This window comes from Rattus rattus, chromosome 5, assembly GCF_011064425.1.
Source record: "Rattus rattus isolate New Zealand chromosome 5, Rrattus_CSIRO_v1, whole genome shotgun sequence".
Classification (NCBI taxonomy): Eukaryota; Metazoa; Chordata; class Mammalia; order Rodentia; family Muridae; genus Rattus; species Rattus rattus.
The window spans coordinates 136,205,960-136,229,435 of record NC_046158.1 but is presented as its reverse complement, the minus strand read 5'-3'; the positions used below and the strand labels follow the sequence as shown (position 1 = coordinate 136,229,435).

Below are 23,476 nucleotides of genomic sequence, written 5' to 3'. Positions count from 1 at the left end.
CCAAGTGTTCAGATGGGTAAGCCCATGAGAGCCAGTGTATTTCAAACCACCTCAGTCATCACAGATACTGAAAAATAGAATAAACAGAAGAAAAAAGTTAAATTGCTCAGAATTCGAGTACAAAAGATGATGTATGGTAAAGGTGTTGGTACCTTTGTCCTATGCTGTTTTATATCATTAAGATCATGAGTGGTGGTACACACCTTTTATCCCAGCACTCGGGAGGCAGAGGCAGGCAGATCTCTGTGTTCAAGGCCAGCCTGGTCTTGGAATACACAGTGAGAGCCTGTCCCCGGGGTAGAGGAGCAGAGGAGCAGTCCATGGTTCTTTTAAAAGAGAAGATATATATTTTTTAAAGTTAATAACTCAATGTTATTGAGAGAATTAAAATAGGATGGAAATGTTTTTACAGTCTTAACCTGGCTATATTGGTAAGAAACTTCCAGAAATACTCTGATAAATTAGGATAGGAGCACTCTAAGCAGATAGACAGCACTCTTTCTAAGTGAAAGGTCTCATGTGTCCCAGAATGGCCACAAAGTTGCCATGTCACTGAGGATGATCTTGGGCTTCTGCTCTCCCTGCTTCCACCGCCAGATGCTTGGCTCACTGATGAGAGTTTTGCGGTGCTAGGGATCTAGTCCGAGGCTTTGTGAATGCTGGGCACACACTCTACCAATCCTGTATCCCCACACCAGACGGCAACTCCCTTATTTTTTATTTTTTGAGACAGAGTCTCTCTACATTGTCCTGGCCAGCCCAGAACTCACTATACAGACTAGGCTGGCCCCGAGCTAATGGAGACCCAATTGCCTGGGCGTTGCTGGGATTAAAGGCATGCAAGGGCCCGGCTGGCCTGCAGACAGCCACTCGGGCCTAGATTTCTGAGCGAGTGTGAAGATTCCCCATCCCCTGTTACCCTTTCTTTCTTCTTACAGGACAGTGCATGGAGGCACTCAGAATGGCCCAGCATTTGACATAGCATCATAGGCTCTCCTATGACCCATCCTCTAACAAGACTAGGCTGTCTCAAACCCCTGACAATAGGATTGTTCACCTTTATACCAAGAAGGCTGGGAAACCACCAAATCCACATGTACTGTGTACCCAGGTAGACGACCAGGGTTTCGTGCTATAAGACCTAAAGTCCTTATGAGATTGTCTAAAGCTGAGAATGGTCAGCAGGACCTGTGGGGGCCCATGTGTGCTGAGTGTGTCTGAGACAGGATCAAGAATGCTTCCTTATTGAGGAGCAGAAAATCATGAAAATATCAATTTTTAAGTAATAAAAAATCAAGGCTTGATCTAAAAAAAAAAAAAAAAAAAAAAAAAAAAAAAATAAAATTCCATTAAACCAAGAAGCTGTAGGGGGACTGTTTTTTTTAAATCCTGGTCAAAGCAAGTTTTAGGGTAGCCCAAAACTGCACAGAAAAAAAACCAAAAAAAAAAAAAAGAAAAAAAAAAAAAAAAAAAACCCAGCCAGGGGCTGAAGCGCAAGGCCCTGGGTTGGGTCCCCCAGCTCGAAAAAAAAAAAAAAAAAAAAAAAAAAAAAAAACAGCCAGAGCCAGGGTTATATAGTGAGACTTTGTCAAACAAAACAAACAAACAAACAAACAAAAAAGTCCCCTGTTAATTCCCTGACAGAAGCTCTGGCTGAGCATTTGTCCAAACCGGAAACTCCGCTCATGTGTTTTCGTGTTTAAAGTGGCTGCTGCTCTGTCTCCGTCCACTCGGCTCCTGCCTTCTCCCCTTTCTCTCTCAAGCGTGTGTCAAAGGGAAGCCCTGTTACCAGCCGAGACATCAGCTCTCAGAACACGCAGAGGCTTAGTGTCTGCCGAGCTCACAGACGATCGATGATGGGCTTCTCTAAAATATGGATTAAAAAGTCTGGCTTCAAATTAGCTTTTCATGGCAGGCCTGAATCAATATTGCCAACCACAAACAACGCTTTATGACAGCCATAGGTGTGGTTATTTCTAGGTTTCCATTGCCATCCACAGCCACAGAACACAGCAGCCAGTGCCTGTGGCAGACAGACGGATGCTGAGTTATTTGACGGCTGTGAGTGTGTGAAGAGTGTCTCCTTGTCCAGTGAGACAGCTCAGCATGTACAGGCACTTACCACATCAGCGTGGCCATCATTGAAACAAACCCTTGGCCAGTCAAGTCTCTTAGATATCTGTGAGAATACGCATTTCTCCTCTTACTCCTTGAACTGTAAGGAGGTTCCTTGTTAATCTCAGACTTCGTATGTTCATGTGTGTGTGTGTGTGTGTTTGGGGGTGGGATATGTACCCCTCTGCGTACAAACATGTCTGGAGGGGCACATGCAAATGTGTGGGACCCGAGGTCAACACTGGGTGTGTTCCCTGGTCACTCTCTACTTCAGTTTGTCTGGAGACAGGGTCACCTTATGTAGCCTTAGCTGTGAATCTTACTACGTAGACCAGGCTGGCCTTGAACACAGAGATCAACCTGCCTCTGCCAAATGCTGGATGAAAGTGTGGGGTACTATGCGTGCCTCTCTGCCTTATATTTTGAGATAGGGCCTTTCTCTTTTTAATACTTATTTCATGTGTGTGTGTGTATGTGTGTGTGTGTGTGTGTGTGTGTGTGTGTGTGTGTGTGTGCGCGCGCCTGACCTCTGGAGGTCAGAAAAGGCACCAGATCCCCTGAAACTGGAGTCAAATGTTTTTGAGCCACCATGCCGGTGCTGGGATGTGAATCTGGGTCCTGTGCAAGAGGTTTAAGTGCTTTTTTTTTTTTTTTTTTTTTTGCTTTTTTTTTTTTTTTTTTTTCAGAGCTGGGGACCGAACCCAGGGCCTTGCCCTTGCTTGGCAAGCGCTCTACCACTAAATCCCCAACCCCGGTTTAAGTGCTTTTAATCACCAAACCATCTCTCCAGCCCCGAGGCAGGGCCTCTCATAGACTCAGCTAGGCCAACAAGCTAATGGATGGAGAGACATGCCTCTCTCTGGCCCTGGTTTCCAACCACAGGATGGCAGACAAGCAGCACTGAGGTTGATGCTGGGGATCTGAACCCTGGAGCACTCAGTCAACCACGCTCAGCCCAGACGTAGACTCCTAGGATCTTTGTGGCATTCTTTAGCTTAAATAATTGACTCCCTTTTAAATAAAGTTTTAATTCTAGCCATGAAACCATGGGATTCACATTCCTTTAGATAGAGACAAGTCAAAGCTGGGCATAGTAGTGCAGATCTTTACAACCAGCATCCAGGAGACAGAGGCAGGAGGATTCCTGGGAGTTTGAAGCCAACCTGGTCTACATAGAAAGTTCCAGCCAGGAGATGATCCTCCCTCCCTCTTCCTCCCTCCCTCTCTCTTTCCCTCATCTTCTCTCTCTCTATATATATATATATATGTATATGTATATGTACGTGTACGTGTGTATGTGTATGTATATGTGTATATGTATATATCCCCTGTGAAGGGGGGATGGCGAGGCCACTCCCCTCCACTGACCTCGGTGTTCTTCCTCTTCTAGACGGCAGACTGTGGAGGACTGCCCCAAGTAGTTCAGGTAAGGAAGTGTTCGTAATAATTATACAGTTATACACACACACACACACACACACACACACACACACACACACACACAAATTAATGCCGTCTTTGTTTGTCCCCACAGCCTGGGAAGCTCACCGAGGCCTTCAAGTACTTTTTGCGGGGGACGGGCTACAGTGAGTAGTGTGAGCTCCCTATTTATCTGTGATAGGGTAAGTTTGACATCTGCGAGTCCGCAGTTCTCAGTCTATAACCCATCAACCAATCAGACTTCGAGCGGAAACCAGCAGGGAGTGGAACATTCACCTGCACATGTATGAGCTGGGCGGACACTCATCAGCGCCTGCCTTAGCCGGGCAGCCCTTGGGACTGAATAGCAGTCTCCCGTATTGGACCTACACTATGGCGATACACTTCCTACTTGTCTGTCTGTCTGTCTATCTTCATTTCTTTCTTTTGGTTTAGTCTTGCATGCACTGCAGGTTTTGGGGACCACTGTCTGTTCCCAAAGCCACCTTCCTAATCACTGTTTGAATGGCGGGGGCACAGCTAAGAGGCTTTACTCTGTAGGCTTTCCCATCCTACTCTGAAGGAAAATCTGAGGAGAATCCAGACGCAGAGGATCAGAGCAGCCTTGCGTACAGTCACTCACCTAAGCAAATAATGCAAAGTGGGGATCTCTCATGTCCCCTGGGCACCATCTTAGGTGGGCTGGGAAAGGTAAAGTCTTTGCTGAAACTTGTAGAGCATCTGGGCTCCCCAGGCTCCTGCTCCTGACCTCTTGGTTCTTTGTTACAGTACCATCTGCCAGCATGACCCGGCTCGCCCGATCACGAACCCACTCCACCTCAAGTAGCATTGGCTCTGGAGAAAGTCCCTTCAGCAGGTCTGTGACCAGCAATCAGTCAGATGGAACTCAAGAATCCTGTGAGTCCCCTGATGTCCTGGACAGACACCAGACCATGGAAGTGTCTTGCTAAGCAGATGCTCCTCCCCTGGACCATGCAAGTCCCTCCTCCTTGAAATGACCACTCCATAATAGAACATTTCATTCCGTCAGCTGGCCTCCACTTTCTTTCACTCATGCATGGCCACAGCATCTCTCTCTAGTGGGCTGGATTATCATTCCCTCCACACACCCCTTTTCATGTGTGTCAAGAACCACACCCATGCCCTTACTGTAGCATTTCTATGTCTTATTTTCACATTTTCTTATTCAGTGTGTGTGAGTGTGTGTCCACAGGAGGAGGTCAGAGAACAACATTCGTGAACTGGTTCTCTCCTCCTACCCCCGGGATTGAACTCAGATTGGTAGCAAGTGACTTTATCCGCTGAGCCATCCCACAGGCCCCAGGATCCAACATCTTGATCCATCTGATCGCCATATGGGCACTTGTCAGCCTTTCCCTGTGCTCCCTCAAGTATAAGACTTTTTTATTTCCCTCTCCATGTATGTGTGACCACACGTGTCTGTGTCTGTGTGTGCATAGTTCTATGATTTTAGACATGCTTTCTTGTAGCGCTTCGGCAGATGGGACTTTTTTGAATTCTCAGTGCCATTTTTAAGGGAAATATGCAGAGTGGATGGATATCTGGGTGGGTTAGGCCACAAGGTTGGATTTTGGTCCCACTTGGGCAACAGTATTTGCAGAGTGATTTCAGGAGTGAGCAGGTCTGCGGAGCCAAGCTATTGGCTGCTGGCATGTTTATTTACCAATCATAGATGACTTGGGGGGTGGGGTCACGGGCTACAGCAGACTGCAGGTCTCCTGGGCCACACTTAGCATTGCGACAGCTAACAAACTTCATCAATCCCCCTTCATAGTCCAATAAGAGGCTCTTTTGTCTCAGATAGAAATCGAACACAATTATAACAATTATGCAAATTATAAAGGCATGATATACACTTCTAATATCCAGTCCACTATATTTGGTAATTTAGATAAAATATTTAATCATCGGGCTGGAGAGATGGCTCAGTGGTTAAGAGCACTGACTGTTCTTCCAGAGGTCCTGAGTTCAATTCCCAGCAACCACATGGTGGCTCACAACCATCTGTAATGGGATCTGATGCCTTCTTCTGGTGTGTCTGAAGACAGCTACAGTGTACTCACATACATGAAATAAATAAATCTTTAAAAAAAAAAAAAGTAGGGGTTGGGGATTTAGCTCAGTGGTAGAGCGCTTGCCTATCAAAGGCAAGGCCCTGGATTCGGTCCCCAGCTCCGGAAAAAAAAAAAGAAAAGAAAAAAGAAAAAAAATGTAATCATCCATCCTAACCTAAAGAGTTTACAATTCTGTACCTCATCGGGTTTGATTTTAACTTTATTACCATCTGAAAACTCCTTTTAAGTCTAGAACACCTTCAATGCTAAAGAACTTAAGTTTAATTGTGAGATTATGACTGTCCAGTCTTCAACCCCTTCAGAGCTTTGAGAAGGGGTTAAATATTACCTGAGTATGCAGGAAGCACAAAGACAGAGCTTCCAAAATGATACAAAACTATCCGAGGGTCCCTATTTGGGTTAGGGGTAACAGCATAGAGGGTACGCAGCTGCCCAGCTCCTGTGTTGGTTAAAGCTCATGGTAAATACAAAAGCGTGTTTGTATTTCATCCGGGACTGTAAACGGTCTAAGGCCGGGTAGAAAGCCCGGGCCAAGACTAAATAATTACCACAACCAGTAGACGGGGTAACGATTACACAGATAGGCAGGCAGGGTGGCAGTCACCTCCCCATCCACGTGGACCCATACCTGTCATCGTGTAAGTCAGAGGGAGGGATCTGAAGCCTGTGAGTGTCTGGTACACCATGGAGTTTTCTCCAGAGAACTGGCCTAAGCCCTCGCTTAGCCAAGAAAGGTGGAAAGCAAAGCACCAGGCTTCGCTCTACAGAGAGAAAGTGCTGTCCCTGTAGCATCTGAGTCCACTTAACACCCACGCATCTGCAGGAAGTGCCTCCTGGTCTGAGGGAGAGCGGTTCTCCATCCCTCAGTCCCAGAGAAGGCGACAGTGTGTCTCTTACCTGCCATTTGTGGTATTCATACTCCCACAGACATATACACAGGCATAGAAATAAATACAGAAAAAGAAAGGATAAAGGAAAAGGGCCCCTCAGCCTGCCGGGTGACACCGTGGAACTGTCTCTGTAACCTCCACTGTTTCTGAAAACCCTCACTCAGTCTGATGGGCATCAGAATTGCCTGGAGCCAAGGCTTGGAGGGTGAATCCTCGTTAATTTCCCTCCAACAACCTTAAACAAATATAATGCCTTCCTACAGAGAAAATGCTGCTGCCAGCCCTTCCGCCCTGCATGCTGACTGAGCACCTCCTCGGGAGCAAGGGGAGACAGAGAGCCCCAAGGAAAAGCTGTGGTACCTGAACTCAATCTAGTGTTGAAGCTTGGTGAGTCCCTGTGTTAAAGAGCGGCCACTAAAGAGGGGACAGTAGGCAGGTGTGCTCACTGTTAGCGGGGAAAGTCAAGGTAATTGTCAGTTCTGGACAGGACACCTGTGAGTTTCAGGCTCGAGCCTCAGAATCACCCGAAATACTTGTAAAATACTCAAGAAATGTGAATGCAGAGTCCTGTCATGCTGAGTCAGGCTTGCCCATGTAGGGGATGGAGTGACAGGGTTTCCCTCCCCTAAAACAGAGTGAGCAGGGCGCAGGCCTCCATGATGGTTGCTGTGGGTGTAAGGCTTGTTTGTATAAAGACATGTACATTTTATTTCATGTTCCTCCTCTGGGAAATATTCTCCCTGCCAAGGTTAATGACTCCATGATCACTAGAAGCAGTGTGAATCCGGGGACAAGGGTGTGTCTATAGTTCAGCAAAATGGTAAAAGCTCAGACCTTCAGGACAGCCTTTAAGACTGTGGGAAAGGGCTGGAGAGATGACTCAGTGGTTAAGAGCACTGACTGCTCTTCCAAAGGTCCTGAGTTCAAGTCCCAGCAACCACATGGTGGCTCACAACCATCTGTAATGGGATGAGATGCCCTCTTCTGGTGTGTCTGAAGACAGTTGCAGTGTACTCGCATATATAAAATAAATAAATCTTTAAAAAAAAAAAAAAAAGAGGGGTTGGGGCTTTAGCTCAGTGGTAGAGTGCTTGACTAGCAAGCGCAAGGCCCTGGGTTTGGTCCTCAGCTTCGGACAAAAAAAAAAAAAAAAAAAAGACTGTGGGAAAGAACTCTGAAAACGTGAGTTCAGAAATATATAATTTCTCAACTACGCAAAATATAAGGATGCAATATGAATTATTTAAGGGGTTTCACAAACCTCAAAGAACAGAGGTTATCAGCTTGTTTTGACCCTGAGTCATTCTTTTTGCTGCTCCCAGACACCCCTTCTCTCTGGAACCCCTCTCCAAGCTGAAGCTGAGGTATTTTTTGACTTACTGGATCTGAGATAGGCCTGCACACCTAATGAACTCCTGGCTGACACTGTGGCTACTGGAACCATATTTTGAAGACCACTCTAGTTTTTCTTTCATGTGCTTGGGATCGAACCCTGGGTCTAGAACATTATAAGCACACAGCTACTACTAAACTACACATCAGTCCCAAACCTGAACTTTCAAAATAGAGTTCCTACACCAACAACATGGGCATTACCCATAAGCTTGTTAGAAATCCTCGCCCCCAAACCCCCGACGTCACTCACTGATATGCTTAAGTGGCGGTCAGAAGGCAACTTTCAGTAGTCAGTTCTCGCCTTCTAACACTGGGACCCGAGGATTGCACTGGGTCATCAGGCCGGGTGAGAAGCATCTTTATCCACCCAGCCATCACACTGGACTAGAAATGAGCCCCACTTCAGAGTCTGTAACTGAAGAAGATCCCAGGTGATTCCTATGCTTAGTCCCCTCTGAATATTTGAACTCAGAATCGCAGAGACTGAGTGCTCTGGTGATTACTGTGGCCAGGTCTGCCTGGGAAACTCCTTCTCGTCTCTCTCCACATGCCTTTATTTCTTGGACCAGATGGAGCCAAAAAGCCAAGAAGGCCCTCCAGCCTGAGGCATGGGGGGAGCACAGCTGCTCCCTAGAAACAGGAAAGGGGCAAGGTGGTTCCTCCATGATCTATGATGTGATGCGTCAGAGGAAACAGAGGCGGGGGGACTGTGGGGTTATGAGAACCACAGAGGCTGCAGCTGGGAGCCGGAGCTCTGAGGAGTAGCACCTGTGTCTACCCGGGACTCAGATCCCCTAGGCCACACTCTTCAGCCCTGCTGTGCTGGGTACGAGTGCCCAATCTGGTCTCCCCGAGAAGCAAAGGGCTACAGTACCCGTGTCGTGGAGATTGTTGTCTGCTGACAAAGGAGCTCAATTACCTCAACACCTCAACCTACTCTGACCACTCTCTGGTGATCGATCTTCCATTCTGAGAGTCAACCTGCTAGGGCCTAAGATGCAGGCTGCCTTAGGACCTGCAAAGGCCTGACCTGCCGGGCCAGCGTGCACATTGGCTGACTGCCCTCACCAAACTTCTGATGGCAAACCTGTAAGTATGCTTGCTTTGTTTTCTGGTGAACTTGGGTCAGGTGAAAAAGAACGGTCCCCTCTGACTGGGAGTGAGCTTTGTAGTCGTGCTGTAGGAGGGCGACTGGTAGCCAGCGGTATGAGGCCCTGCGGGTCACTGAATAAAAGGGCTCTAGGTTACTCTCCAAAGACCTGCAGCATCTCAGTTGTCCTTACAGGGTGAGGGTCTCAGTTTGAAAAGGAGAAAATGAAGGAAAGGTAGAGTCACTGAGCCTTAGCACTCAGTTCCCAGAGGCGAAATCAAGCCCACAAAATCACAATAGACAAGATGGCCCTCCCAGCTCCGCACGGTCTAACCTGGTGCCTGAGCAGCAGGCAGCAGCTCGTCCTCCGCATGAGGTCATCGCAGTGAGGATGGGATTCGGGAGAAGCAAAGCAACCTGGGTACTGGGCAGTTTCTGCTGCCTTTCTCCAGCGCTCTGCCCACCCTCCCGCCGGGACACCACAGACAGTGAGTGCCTATGCACATAGGATGTCGCTCAGATGTCTGCCAAATGATCTGATCTCTTGTGCAAAAGTGGCCGGCACCTGTTTCTCCTCGGCCTCACTGCCGCTGCCTGGGCCTCATCTTCCCCAGTAGTTACCATGCTTGGCCTGACCAGGAAGGGAATGTTGCAGAGTCCTGGAGAGGTGTCCAGCAAAGAGCAGGTCCCCTGTGGCCCAAGGGTCCTGAAGGTTGTGGTCTCGATGCACTAGAGCAAGGGAGTTGATCACCTCCAGTGCTCCCTTCAGCCCTGCGTAGTGACCCCTGTGGAGCGAACGAGTCAGTAGTAGGACCGTTCATCACAGGAGACCCCACAAGCTGCATGCTGTGTCTGAGGTCACCAGCTGGTCTGAGGTAGTCCCCCATGCTACCCATGGCAAGCAGAAAGCCAAGCACTTAGCCTGGACCTTGTATTCATGGCAGCTCAAATGGAAGAGCTGCCTTGGCAGTGAGCAAATGCCAGCCCCCAGGAGGCAGCAGAACCACCACCCTCACCAAAGCAGCCCAATCCCCAAAGTCAGAGAGAGGAAGGGGCTGTCCAGAGTCAACCCTGGACCACCAGCCTGCTTAGTGTTCTAAACTCTGTGCCGTGATACTGGGGTCCTGCACAGAGGCAGCAGAGACAAATGCTGTTTCTCCAGATGATGACACAGGGCTGCAAGGCAGGGGAGCGGGGCACGGCTAGTACAGAGGGTTTGTCATCCCTACAAGGATTCCAGGACATGGATGTCATCCCATGGCATTAATAAGCAACATCCTCATCCAGGCAACGGGTATCTCTAGGGCAAGGAAGGCACCCATTGTGTCCTCATGCTATTCTGTGAGCTATGCTTCCAACCCCTGGCAGTACCTGGCCAACTGAATGGAACGAAACAGGTGAAATTACATCTTGTCCTGCTGAGAGCAAAGAGACCATCTGAAAAGGATTAGAGAACCCAGCCCCCTCACTGAACCACTTACCATAGTGTTGGAAAAGCAGCTTTTTCTAGAAACCAAGGATCTGCTCAATCTGAGGACAAGGCACTCTGCTCACTTCGGTTCATTCTGTTGATGTCTGCTGATGCCTTCGGTGGCCTAACTGAATGCTGAGTACAGGGCACAGGACTACAGGGAAATGGCTGACTGAATGAACACTCCAACTGCACCTGCTGCCAGTCACAGGGCTAAGGAGCAAGAGGATCACTTGAGTCCAAGAGTTTAGGGACAACCCAGGGGACATAGTTCCCAGTTCATAGTCTCATATAAAAACAAAAACAAAAAGAAACCATGAACAAACACGACAGAAAAGTAAAAAGGAAGAGTTCCTGGAGGAATTTGTCACAGAGAACATTCAAGACCAGGAAGGAAGTGTGGTCCCAGGGCTGGCTTTCCAGGGCACTATCTATCAAACCCAAATGTAGGGTGTGGTTATCCCTAGTTCTGAGATGAGGAAAGGGAACACCAAGAAGGGAAGTGACCAGTCAGTCCCTCAGAGCCTCGCAAGCCACTACTATGTCACATAGACTGACAGATAACCAGCAGTCTTACCCAGTGCCATTGGCACCAATATTCAGTGTCGTCTCTGCTTATGACTCCCATCCCAAGACCTCTTTGCTCCTCCTTGGCCCATCTAATAACTGTAGCCATGGTCCCTGGCATGCCTGGAGAGACCTCAGTGTCTCCCAACTATCCTCGCCACTAAGTAGCAGACCCCAGGCCTAAGGAATGGATGAGTCTCCAGTCCACAGGAATTCTAAGGAGGATCATCAGCATAGGCTGAAGCTTCCCAGGGATCTTCCTAAGAAAGAGTGGGGTCCAGACAGACACAAAGAGAATGGAGAAGGCAGGTTAACCCATGGGCGGGGTCACAAGAAAGGCCCAGAAGACTTGACTGGAGAAAGCCCATTGCCTAGAAAAGATGGGACACAGAGAAAATCACCTGCAACTTGTCCATGGTCTCGGCTTAGAGTCTATGTTAGTCAGCCCGGCATAGTGATGACTTGCAAGGTCCTGAGAGGCTGCCTGTTAAGATAATTCATTTTCATGGTGCCTTTCCCTCGGCTCCGGCAGATCAGGTCATCCCCCTGTGACAGTCAACTATCTGGGTCCAAGCTGGGATCCAGGGCTCTGTCTACATAGCAGCTCCCTTTTCAGGTTCAGTGTGCTTCTGAGAGTGTGCTGAGGAATGATGGGAAGTTTGCCCAGCAGAGGGAAAAACTCCAGCCCAAGCTCCAGTTCCAGCTCCTCTGGTCCAGGCCCGGAACCTGTGTCCATACAAGCAGGTAGGTGACGTCTGTGGAGCCCCCGGACCCTTCTGAGCATCATGAGGCTGTAGAAGCCTAAGTCTCGTGCCTCTGGGTCTTTTTGGCCAACTACACCAATACAACCCCAAGCTTCAGTGAAAGTCTATGGGTACCCTTCCCAGTGAGCCAGATGGCTCCCAGCTTCTGCCAGCCTGCAGAAGTGGTTAGAGCGTGAACCGTGAGGGCTCGTGAGTGGAACTCAGTGTTAAGAATAGTTGATGGTTAGCACTTTGGGAACTTGTGGTTCCACTCCCAGCACGTGTACAAAAATGCGTTTACAGTTTGAACATGAAGCTAGCACAGCGATTCAAGCTTATACTTCATTTAGAAGGCAGAAAGAAGAGAACCATGGGTTTGTGTATAGCCTGGGTTACACTGGAAGAGCCTGTCTTTCGTTTCAAAACGGGGTTGGGCGTGGGGATGGGGGCGGGGGATGGGGTTGGGGTGGGATTGTCTGGTTTGAAAACTATCCTCACAGAAACAGCCAGACTGGTCTGATCAGGCATTATCTAAATGCTGTGTGGGGGAGCCTTGGTGGGCCAGAGAACTAACCATGACAGATAAGATCATCCGAACCCAGCAGCACTGTTAGGGAGGGGCTGGAGTAGTAAATTACCTCCACGGAGGCTGCAGAGCTGAGCTTGGGCAGAAGCTACTACTTCTCAACCCCCAGATCCCTTAAGATGTGGGTTTTCTTTTCCTAAGCCTCTTATCTCTCTAGTACCAGTCTCCACGGGGCCCTGACATCCCAGGTGCCTTTGGGGCCCTGGAGCCCTCTCAGGTGCAGTGGGACACCTTCAGGAAGAGACCTGAAGACCACAGGCACCGCCTCCTTTTCCACTGAGGTAGCTGCCGCCGCAGGCTGCTGAGTCATCCCGTGCTTCTGAGCAGGTGTACCAGACTCAGGGGAACTTTTCTCCCTTCAGCTGCTCTCCAAGGAAAGGAGGGTCGCCTTGTCCCGGGAGGAATAGGTGTTGTGACTAGCCCAGTCTAGGAATCATTTGTTCCCAGGTCTACCTCCATCTTAAACTTACCGAGGCCCTGCTAGGTGCCAAGCCTTGAGAAAAAAAACTGAAGACACAACAATGGACTAGATGGGCCCAGTCTCTGTCCCAGAGCCAGAAACTAAACGGTTACCAGTGATGGTTGCGTTAGGGTTGGTGGCAGGGTGTTGCAGGGATAAGAGTGTGAGGAGGGGCAGGTCAGAGCCACCTTTCTGAAGGAAAGTGTGGAGCTGGGCCACTGGCTTCTTGTTCCACTCTTAAGAGACAGCGACCGCCTCAGGGGTCAGGCATTCTCCGATGCAGGGACACCAGGTGCAGGCAGGCAAGACTCTGGGCTCTAAGAAGCTTCCTGCTGTGGGGGTTTCTGTTAACCTTTAAAGAGGGAAGACTGGGGAGCAGGTTCCATCCTGCCTACAACGGAGACCTTCCATCCTCACCTACCTCTTGGATTCTTGTATATCTGTCTGTCTGTTCTTCCTCTCCCACTCCTGGGTCTCAGCTCCTTCTTGAGCGCATACCAGAGTCCTGTGGGACTTTGGTACCTTGGAGCTCCTTAGGGACAAAGAACCCTTCTTGTTGACCTTGACTGCCTTTCCTGGCCCCTCCATCCATGTGCTAACAAGCCTCTCTTTGGAGACCCTTACTGAGAAAGGACAGAGGGAAGGAAAGAGATGGGAGGGGGTGAATTAGGTCTCAACAGAGACTTGCAGGCTCTGCAGGCTTCGGAAGGGATGGTTAGACTGAGTGAGCTGTCTTCTGCTTGCCACCTAATGCCCAGCCTCCAAATTGGACTTCATACCCACTAAGTTCTCTTGACCATTTCTAGAGTGACTGATGCCTTAGCTTCGCTCTGCTTCCATTGACCCAGGCCAAAGGAAGCTGGGGTCCTTTCTGAGAGGTGCAGCTGTCAACCAGCCCCTCACCCTCCTCTCTTCCCCAGTCTGAGCCTGTGAACTGGGCGGTATGGGGTTGGAATTATGCCTTCTCCTTGCTGAGGGCTGCATCGGGGTCTTAAGACCTTCCTGTGGGGGTTGGGGATTTAGCTCAGTGGTAGAGTGCTTGCCTAGGGCGCAAGGCCCTGGGTTGGGTCCCCAGCTCTGAAAAAAAGAACCAAAAAAAAAAAAAAAAAAAAAAAAAAAAAAGACCTTCCTGGGGGTGGGGAGTTAGCTCAGTGGGAGAGCACTTGCCTCACAAGCGCGAGGCGCTGGGGTCGGTCCTCAGCGCTCGGAAAAAAAAAAAGACCTTCCTGCACATTGGAGATAGCCAAACACACACACACACACACACACACACACACACACACAGCACACACACAAACACCACACAGAGCATACACACACATAGAACACACACACACACAGAGTGCACACACACACACAGAGTGCACACACACACACACACACACACACACACACACAAACACACACACACACACACACCCGGGCAGTGGTAAGGGTCCAGTAAAAAGTAAAATGATGTAGGAAGCCTCCAGTAGGGTCTGATGTGCAAGGTCCAGGTACCCTTAGTCATATGTTCCCTCGGGGCCCTTGTCCTGGTCAGGCCTGCAATAGCAGCCTTTGGTGGCACTTCAGGGCAGTGAGGGCCTTCACTCACTACCTCAGATATAGGCCGCTGGAAATCTACTCTGTGCCTTTGCACAGTGCTCTAGCCTTACAGAGCCCATTCACGTGGACACAGGAGCATGAAAACCAGAGTCATGTGGGTGGGAAAGAACCCTATGCTGGAAAGGGAGGTGGTCCTCCATTCATAGACCCTGCTTTCTGTCTCCCGACAGACAGCACATGTCAGTGCTGGAGCTCACTGTGCTCTCGTTCCTGGGACCCCAGGCCAAGCTGTTAGCCTTCCTGAGTTCCTCCCCTGTCCTCAGAGCTGCTGTGTGGTCCCACCAGCCTTCAGAGGCCCACCTCAGACCCATGCTGATATAGGCTCCAAGCTGTGGTGGGCTTTTTGTTTTGTTTTGCTATGGTGCTAGGGATATAAACCCTGCCTGCTCTAGGCAAGCGCTGTTCTACTAAGCAGTATCCCCTGCCTCTGGACTGCAGGTTTTTAGTTTGTAGAGGGGTGATTGAGGGGAGCCAAGGCAAAACTCAATTAGATCTCACATCTTGAGAGAGGACTGACCAAGAGAGTAAGTGTGTCTGTCTCTCTCTCTAGAAAGACAGAAGGTCTCGGCTGTGGCCCTGGGCAGTTTCCCAGCAGGTGAGCAGGCCAGACTATCTCTGAGAGTCGGGGAACCACTGACCATCATATCTGAGTAAGTCTACCACACTGGGCCCCTGATGTTGCTCCCTGGGACAAGGGGTTCTTCCAAAGCCAACAGGGAGGCACAGGGCTACTCTTGGAAGGCTCCCATGTAAGCATTCTCTGGGTGGTTTTCTGGCAGCCTGACACACTGCAGGAAGGGAGGCAGTGGGGCCGACCGTGGAACAGGAAGCTTTGGATCATTTGCCACCCTGCCAGGCCCTCACCCAAGGAGGAGCCTGGAGTTGCCTGATGTAGGGAATTCTGGGAAATGAGTTCTTACAACCTCTGAATGAAGGTGATGCCCTCTGTGATCTCTCCATAGGGATGGAGATTGGTGGACAGTCCAGTCGGAAGTCTCAGGCAGAGAGTATCATATCCCCAGTGTGTATGTGGCTAAAATCTCCCACGGGTGAGTAACTGACCCAGCTCCATCTTGGGGACCTTCCTCCACTCTTCCCATTGCTCTCTTTATGCAGGACCACAGGCTGAACAGAGCAGAGAAACAACTCTCATGTCTTGTTCAGCTTGGCCTAGGAGACCTAGGAGCCCAGAGAGGGCCCCATAGAGGAGGTATCATGGTGTGGGGCTTTGGAAGGTGGCCGGAATCAAGTGTAGAGGACACTGAAGGGTACAGGTAGGAGACAGGCATGGCCTATAAGGACAATCTGAAGTCGGATCACAGAGGGGCACTTCTCACAAACATGAGTGGGCCAACTTTAGAGCTGGAGGACCAGGCAGTGTGGGACAGAGGCCAGAGGTTGGATCAGACAGCGAGGGGACAAAGGCTGAATAAGCCAGGACACTTGGGAATAGAGTCTCCAGGCAAGGAAAGCTTGAGGTTGCCTTCACAGGGCTGCTCCCAAAGTCTCTGGAGCAGGACCCTGCGAGCAAAGCCAGAGGGACCTCTAAGCTGCAGAGTGCCTGCTCCTCATGGTACAGAGAACTTCTAGGCCCAGAAGGAAAGGGAGGGCAGATCTCATCAAGGTCATACAGAGGTGTGGAAGGTTCTATTAAGACCCACAAGCCTACCCTGTCCCTCGTTGCTCCTCCAGGTGGCTGTATGAGGGCCTGAGCCGGGAGAAAGCTGAGGAACTTCTCTTATTACCTGGGAACCCCGGAGGAGCCTTCCTCATCAGGGAGAGCCAGACCAGGAGAGGTAGGTAACTCAGCCTCCACCCACACCTCTCTAGAGTTGGGGCTCAGGACAGGAGGCCATAGAAGACAGGCCGTCGCTATTACAAACAATCAACAGAGGTTTCTTGAGTCCAGCCATGCCCTGAATTGTAAAAGGCCCTGAGGTGGAGCCACCAGCCTATGAGAACAAAGGAAAGACAAGTCAAGAGGTGACTCTCTCAAGCGGGTAACTCGGCTTGGAGTTGAGCCACAGTGTTTCCATTTGACTATAGAGCAAAGTGGCTATGAGTCCACCAATGGGGATCCAAGCTTAGTCTGTATTTGGCAACGGGGAGCAGTGGTGATCCCCCCTTCACAAGATAGCATATGATAGGATCTTTTGGCAAATGTTCACCACAAGCCAGCACCCCCAAAACCTCAAGGGTCAATAATATGGAGTTTGCTAGTGACAGCTGAAGGAGGAGATGAGACCCTCCGAAGTGCAGGCGGACCTCGGGTGTCTGCCCTAATTGAGGTAGGCTGTCCGAGTCCTTGTTCTCCACCTCCACCCTGCATGCACTTCCCTCAGGGGCTTGCTGAATGACCCTTTCCCCAGCCTTTCCTAATTTCCAAGAAACATCAACCTCTCACCCTCAAACAAACCTCACACACACTGGCTGGGGGTGGTGGTGGAGCAGCTGGCCCCAGTGCAGCAGCTGCAAACAGGAAACCTCAGTGGTGGTGGTGACTGGGACTGGAGCCCTGCAGACCTGCCAGTTGTGAGCTAGAAAAGCCACAGGAAGCGCTCAGTGCTGAGCTACCCACCCCACCCTACCTCTGGCCTGGTGCAGTCCCAGGAGCACCGCTGACCACCCTGTGTGCTGCTCTTTCTGCCCTCTTAAGTCAGAAGGGGCAGACACACAGGAGGTTCATGGAGTGGTAATGGAGAAGCCAAAGGGGAGCCATAAAGATCGTCAAAGCTGTAGAAGGATCCACAGAAACGTTGGGACCAGCGTCCCCAATGCTAGTACCTAGTGGGGTGGGGGGTCAACTAGAAGGCTACTCTCATGGGAAGCAGAAGACCCTGAGTTAGAGCATAGGGGTGCATGCCAGAAACCCAGTACTTCAGAGACAGAGCCTCAAGGATCCAGAATTCAAAGTCACTTTGAGCTACATAGACTTTAGGGCGTATGCGTTCTGTGTGAGACGCTGTCACGCCAGGGAAGGCTGATAGTGACGGTGCACCAATTCCAGCACTCAGAAGGAGAGGCAGGAGGACTACGCAGGAATTCAAGGCCGACTTAGGCTAATAGTGAGTTCTAGACTCAGCCGGAGGTACAGGGCAAGGCCCTCATCTACAAAATAAAATATTAAGGGGTTGGGGATTTAGCTCAGCGGTAGAGCGCTTGCCTAGCAAGCGCAAGGCCCTGGGTTTGGTCCCCAGCTCTGAAAAAAAAAAAAAAAAAAAAAAAATATTAAGTCAGGGGGCGGGGAGGGGGATGCCTCAGTCTGAAAAGTGTTTGCTTTGTAAGCACGTGTAAGCTTGGGAGACAGCCATTCTAAAAGGTCAGCATGGCAAGGTTTTTCTTGTTTGGTTGGTTTGTTTTGGTTTTTGTTTTTTGCTTTATATATGTAAGCTGTCACTCCCAGGGACCCTCCTGTCCCGTATCCCCAGACACGAGGCTTAGTTCAAGGCCCAGACATTTGTAAAATGCCTGGCATGGAGACGTATGCTTGTATCCTAGTCCTGGGGATACAGGACAGGGGGTCCCTGGGAGTGACAGCTTACACATAGAAAGCAAAAACAAAACAAAAACAAACAACAACAAAAAAACAAGACAAAAAAAAAAACCAAACCCCTCCCCATGCTGACCTTTTAGAATGGCTGTCTCCCAAGCGTGACCCCGACCTCTTCTCCAAGCTTCCTTTCCACAGCACAACTTAAGCTGAAGGGTGTACCTACCTAGCCTAGGGAAAGAGATCGCGTTAGTCCCTTGCTTTTAGACCTGCTGACTGAGTCTGAGGCTGGGCTTGAACACGCTCCTCTCTTACGCCCCGGTGGCCTGGGGAACTCACGCGGAGAACTAGCTCTCAGCTATGTTGCCATCACCTTGGAGAGGTTTATAACACGAATGCCTGCACACCGAGGTCGAGCTGGTTTAATTGGTCAGGAGTGTGTCTTGGGATCTGGAATCTGAGAGTCCCTCAAGTGAGGCTTCTCACTGGGTGAGGCATGTCTGTGGTGAGGTAGAGCAAGAAGCCCAAGTGTGCACTGCAGTCGGGAGCGCTGGGAGTCAGACCTGCTTCAGATACTGAGTGAGTGTGCAGTTTTACTCTGTGGTTCGAGGGCCAAAAGTCAAAACTGACACAAAGCCCTTATTATCCTGAGCGATGTTATAGAGTGCTGGTTCTCGGATCGTCATACACAGGGGTTACTGGGATGCTCTGGACCTGGGGACAGTGCCAGCTCTTGTCACTACAGACCTACCGGGGACAGAGGCCAGAAATCTGCCTCCCTCTCTGGGTGGTTCTCTGTTCTCTCAAAGTGACGAAAGAGCACCCAGGAAGAGGTAATGAAGAAGTCGGGTCAAGTGTGGCTCAGCGGTGAGAGGGAAGAGGGACGTTCACTTACAGCCTGTGCATTTGGTCCCGCACGGCGTGGTAAGCCCTGCCTGTGTGACGTCATCTGTTCTCTCTCTGCAGTGCTGGGTATCGAACCCAGAGCCTGGTGTACTTTTTGTTTTGAGGCAAGGGTCTCACTGAGTTTGTCCAGGCTCTTTCTGTAGCTCAGGCAGGTCTTCTGATCCTCCTGCCTCCACCTGAGTAGCCAGTATGACAGGCTTCAGCCATTGTGTTTGATTCTAGGATCAGCCTGGACCCCACTGCAGCTCTAAGGCTGGGGTTATGCATTTACTAAGGAGAAAGGCCCGCAGCCCTGAGCTCCCAAGACCACCCACGCTCTCAGCCACCCCCCATATCATATCAGAGTTCCCTCAGCTTACCTGGTCATGATCTAGGCCTGGGGAGCGGCAGGCTTGAGTTGACCCAGAGTGTTGCTTTATGAAGGAGGTCCTTAAAACTGCACAGGCCACAGGACTGCTCCAGAGAGCCGTGCCAGTATGAGGGACAGTTTCCAACAAGTATCATTCCTCCACTCTCCTGCTGTCACCTGTGCCAGCTTTGTGTTGGATACAGTACGGGAGACTGGTGAAGACGCAGTTCCTCCACCCAGGGGCTCAGCACTGCCCGATATAGGTGGTAAGCCCTTCTCCAACACTGGCAGGGTCAGACTCCCACACTGTGCTCCCAGGCTCCAGCTACAGACGGAACGGCCTAGGGCCCAGCAGTGATTAAACCAGTGGCTTTCAACCTTCCTAACACTGGGACCCTTTAATACAGTTCTTCACGTGGTGATGATCCCCAACCATAAAATTATTTTCATTACTACTTCCTAACTCTAACTTTGCTAGTTATGAACCATAACGTAAATTGCTTTTAGAGACAGAAGTTTGCCAAAGGAGTCATCATCCCCAGGTTAAGAACCAACAGGTCAAGAATGGCTTTAAACCATTGGCTCCTGGAAGCCTCAGAGGAGGAAGTACAGGAAGAGTTTGCTAGGCATTTCCAACAGGTAGATCCCCATGGCACCCCTCGCTTCCCCAGAGGTCCCAGCATGTAAAGCCGAGCACACCTCCACTGCCTTTGGTCTGGTAGGTCCTTCTCTAGCTTCTGCCTGTGTCCTCTAGTTCCACTGCCCACCAGGTACTCTGAGAACATGTGTTCCCCTATTTCTCCCCTGGGACCATCCTTCGTGGTCCAAGCAATCGTCTCCTCCCCCCACCATCACTCTTTTGAGACTCCCACAACATCCAAGCAGTGCTCCCCTGCAGCTGGGGTGAACTGGCTTCTTGTAACAAAACTGGAAGTTGTTCTTTAAGAGAAGAACATGAGGGCTTCAAGGACAACACTGGTGAGGAGATGGCTGGGCAGAGAGCGCATCCCTCACACCTATGCTTGCGCCTGTGCAGTGTCTGGCATTGAGCAGGGGCTGAGCAGACATTTGTTGGAGAGATGAATGAGTCGAGTCTGCCTGGGTAGGCAGGATGGAAAAGCTGGAATAGACAGCCTTCCAGACAGGAAGGTGAGGGCTGTTTAATATCAGACTACCAAGGGCAGACCCAACCTTGCCTCCCATACCACCAGCTCCTTCATATCCACTCCGGCAGCTGGGCCTGCCCTTGTGCACCTTAGCACTCTACCCTCACGAGGGTCTACCTCTGGGAGGGTCCCATGGCCAGCAGGGGGCAGATGTTCAATGGTTTCCACAAGAAATGCAAGGGTAGTAAGTCTTCAAGAATCCCACTATAATACCAGCACGGGAGGCATAGGCATGGCGGTCACAGTTCAAGGCCAGATTCAGTTTTATGATGAGTCTGTCAAAAAATAAAACAACAACAACAAAAACAACCAAGTGGGACACTGAAGATCCAATGTATCAAAAGCTAGATTCCAGCCACAGTCTCAATGGCAGAGTGGACAGTGAACATTTGTCACTGTCATACTTAAGTGTCACAAGGAAACCAGAAACCAGAGCTAAGGTGCGGCTGTGGGGTAAGGTACGCCTTGAGGAAGTGTGGCCTGTGTGGCTGGAGTAGATCAAGGAGAGGTCAATTCTGCAAAGCCTTTCAAAGGGGAGGATTTTGACTATAAATGCGACAGGGAGGGCTCCAAAGAGGAGTGGCCTACGCTGTAGGTGACAAGCAGGAAGTGGAAAACCACCACGTGGAAAACGGTCACAGCTCTGTCTGGTTGAGAGGTAGTCAGATTCCTGGCGTGCTCTGTATATAGCCAGGAGGGCCCTGCTAACTTTTGGTGCTGTGTCAAAAATCACAGGGCTCACAGGGAAAAAGGTTTGTCTTGGCTCCTTGTTTAATAGGTGTCTGCTGGCAGTCGCCTAGGGAGAAAAGGCGCGTGCTTTGTAACAGTCAGAGAACAGAAAAGCTTGCTGGGAAAAGCCCAAGCCTTCATCATCCCATCACCACCCAAAGGCCTCACCTCTGAACACTACTGCCCTGGTGCCAGGCCTTCACCTCGGGGGCTTTGGGAAGGCATTCCAGATCCAAATCAAGATAGTGTGAGAGGAAGCAGTCAGTGACTCCAGAGTTTGGAGCTCAGGGATGGACGGCTATGAAGATGGGAAGTTGGCAGGATATCCCAGAACCATCCTTAGGAAGACTTCTTTCCTTAGAAGGCAGGTGTGCATTGTGCAGGAGAGAGAAGGGTCCGCAGAGAAGGGTGTCTTAGAGTTCTACTGCTGTGAGGGGGCGCCGTGACCGTGGCAACTCTTACTAAAGGAAAGTGTTTGACTGGCGCTGGCTTCCAAGTGCAGACGATTTGTACACCATTGTCATGGCGGGAAGGAAGCATGTGGCCCGGAGGCAGATGTGATGCTGGAGAGGTAGCCGAGAGTTCTACATCCGGGTCAGCAGGGAAGAGAGACACTGGGCCTGGCTTAAACATCTGAGACCTCATAGTGACACTTCCTTCAACAAGGCCATAACTAGCCCAACAAGCACACCTTGTAACAGTGCCATTCCCTAATGACCACGCATTCAAATATGAGACCATGGGGACCATCCATATTCAAACCACCACAAAGGAACAGCAGGAACATAGCCAGAGTACGGACAATACTTAGGGGTGCTCGCCGTGTGCCAGAGTTCACTACCTAAATGCTCACAGTGTGGAGATCAGGATAAACATTAACCCCCTTCACTCCTTTAATCCCGGCACTAGAGAGGCAGAAGCAGACAGATCTTTGAGTTCAAGGCCAGCTTGGTCTACAGACAAAGTTCCAGGACAGCCAGAGCTGCACAGAGAAACACTGTCTCAAAACAAAACAAAACCAAACAAACAAAAAAAAGACCTGCGTGCCAGATGGTGTGCCTTAGCAACAGGGCTGCTGGGTGTGGGTGGCAGGGGTTCTACAGAATGCGGCTCCATGAGAGACTGAAACCTAGGCAGTCTGATTTATAAAACAGGTGTCATAGAACTGGGAGAATGCAGTTCCTCAGGAATGGCTAAAGTTTTCATTTTAGAGACAGTCTCACTATGCAGCCCCACCCCGCCTAGACCTCAATATATCAACTAGGCTGGCCTTGAGCCACTGCCTCTCTCCACAACCTTGCCGAGTGAATGTCCCCTGCAGCCCCCGATGCCGGTTTTGAAGTTGCTGAGTTAGGCAGAGTGACTCCGTGACTTGTTGCTTCTTTTGAGACAGTCTGGTCTCAGATAGCTCAGGTTGGCTTCAAGTTTACCATGTAGTCAAGAAGGGCCTTGAACTCTATTCTCCTGCCTCCACCTTCCGAGTCCTTGGGTTACAGGAGTGTCCCAGCACTCTCTGCTACATACTTAGCATTGTGTTCTGTGTAAGGCATTGTTCTACTCTGTGCGAGGTAGTGGGGAATTTCCTAACACAAAGTAGTGTGCACACTAGGCCAACGCTTTACCACCGAGTACAACCTCTGCACTTTATTGTGCTCTGGGGCCCAAACAGGCTGTGAGTGTGGTATCTATGAAGAGCTCTGCTAGGTGTGAAGGTAGAACTCAACTGTTAACACCAAACTTTCCATGAATTTCTCTCTGGCCATAGTGACATCTACTTACTTTCTCATTCCAACCCTGCAGCACCTGAGTCTTTTTTTTTTGGTTCTTTTTTTCGGAGCTGGGGACCGAACCCAGGGCCTTGCGCTTCCTAGGTAAGCGCTCTACCACTGAGCTAAATCCCCAGCCCCAGCACCTGAGTCTTTATCCACACAACCAACATTTAATGCTCACTCACACCTCACCCGTTCCAAGGAGCACAGAATCCTATCCATTACAACTAACAGATGCTGCCTTAGACTCCAGCATCCTCCTGAAGACTGGGCCGTGGCTATGGCTTTCTCCTTCTTCCAACCTAGGCAGGGCTGGGTCTCTAGCAGGACCTCAGAGCCACCCTGGACCCTTTCCTCCTCAGGCTGCTATTCCCTGTCCATCCGCCTCAGCCGCCCTGCTTCTTGGGACCGGATCAGACACTACAGGATACAGCGTCTTGACAACGGCTGGCTGTACATCTCACCTCGCCTCACCTTCCCCTCACTCCACGCCCTGGTGGAACATTACTCTGGTATGGCTAACATTTTGCCTCCACTGCAGACTGGATGAGGGGGCCTAGGAGGTAGCCAGTTGTGCCCCTGGATGCTTGGCCTGCTGGAGGAGCTATA

The 23,476-nt window shown here is 50.2% G+C and overlaps 1 protein-coding gene and 1 long non-coding RNA gene across 4 annotated transcripts in view; both read left to right on the top strand.

Moving 5' to 3' along the window:
• The first annotated feature begins 3,980 nt into the window (after window positions 1-3,980).
• On the top strand, window positions 3,981-4,584 carry LOC116902214. Its single transcript, XR_004388050.1, has 2 exons — window positions 3,981-4,245; window positions 4,324-4,584. It is a non-coding gene; the product is annotated as an uncharacterized LOC116902214 (long non-coding RNA).
• Window positions 4,585-6,802: 2,218 nt separating this feature from the next.
• The window catches only part of Sla2 (Src like adaptor 2), a 19,959-nt gene continuing 3,285 nt past the window's right edge, over window positions 6,803-23,476 (top strand). Inside the window, exons 1-7 of one of the 3 annotated variants that reach the window (XM_032904610.1) lie at window positions 6,803-6,928; window positions 8,506-9,025; window positions 11,681-11,808; window positions 15,009-15,108; window positions 15,421-15,507; window positions 16,151-16,254; window positions 23,230-23,379. In XM_032904610.1, coding sequence (XP_032760501.1) covers window positions 11,712-11,808; window positions 15,009-15,108; window positions 15,421-15,507; window positions 16,151-16,254; window positions 23,230-23,379 — 538 coding nt within the window. In that variant the 5' untranslated portion in view covers window positions 6,803-6,928; window positions 8,506-9,025; window positions 11,681-11,711. Of the gene's footprint in view, window positions 6,929-8,348; window positions 9,026-11,680; window positions 11,809-15,008; window positions 15,109-15,420; window positions 15,508-16,150; window positions 16,255-23,229; window positions 23,380-23,476 lie in introns of those variants that run through there. The other 2 variants (XM_032904611.1, XM_032904612.1) reach the window with 2 other exon arrangements.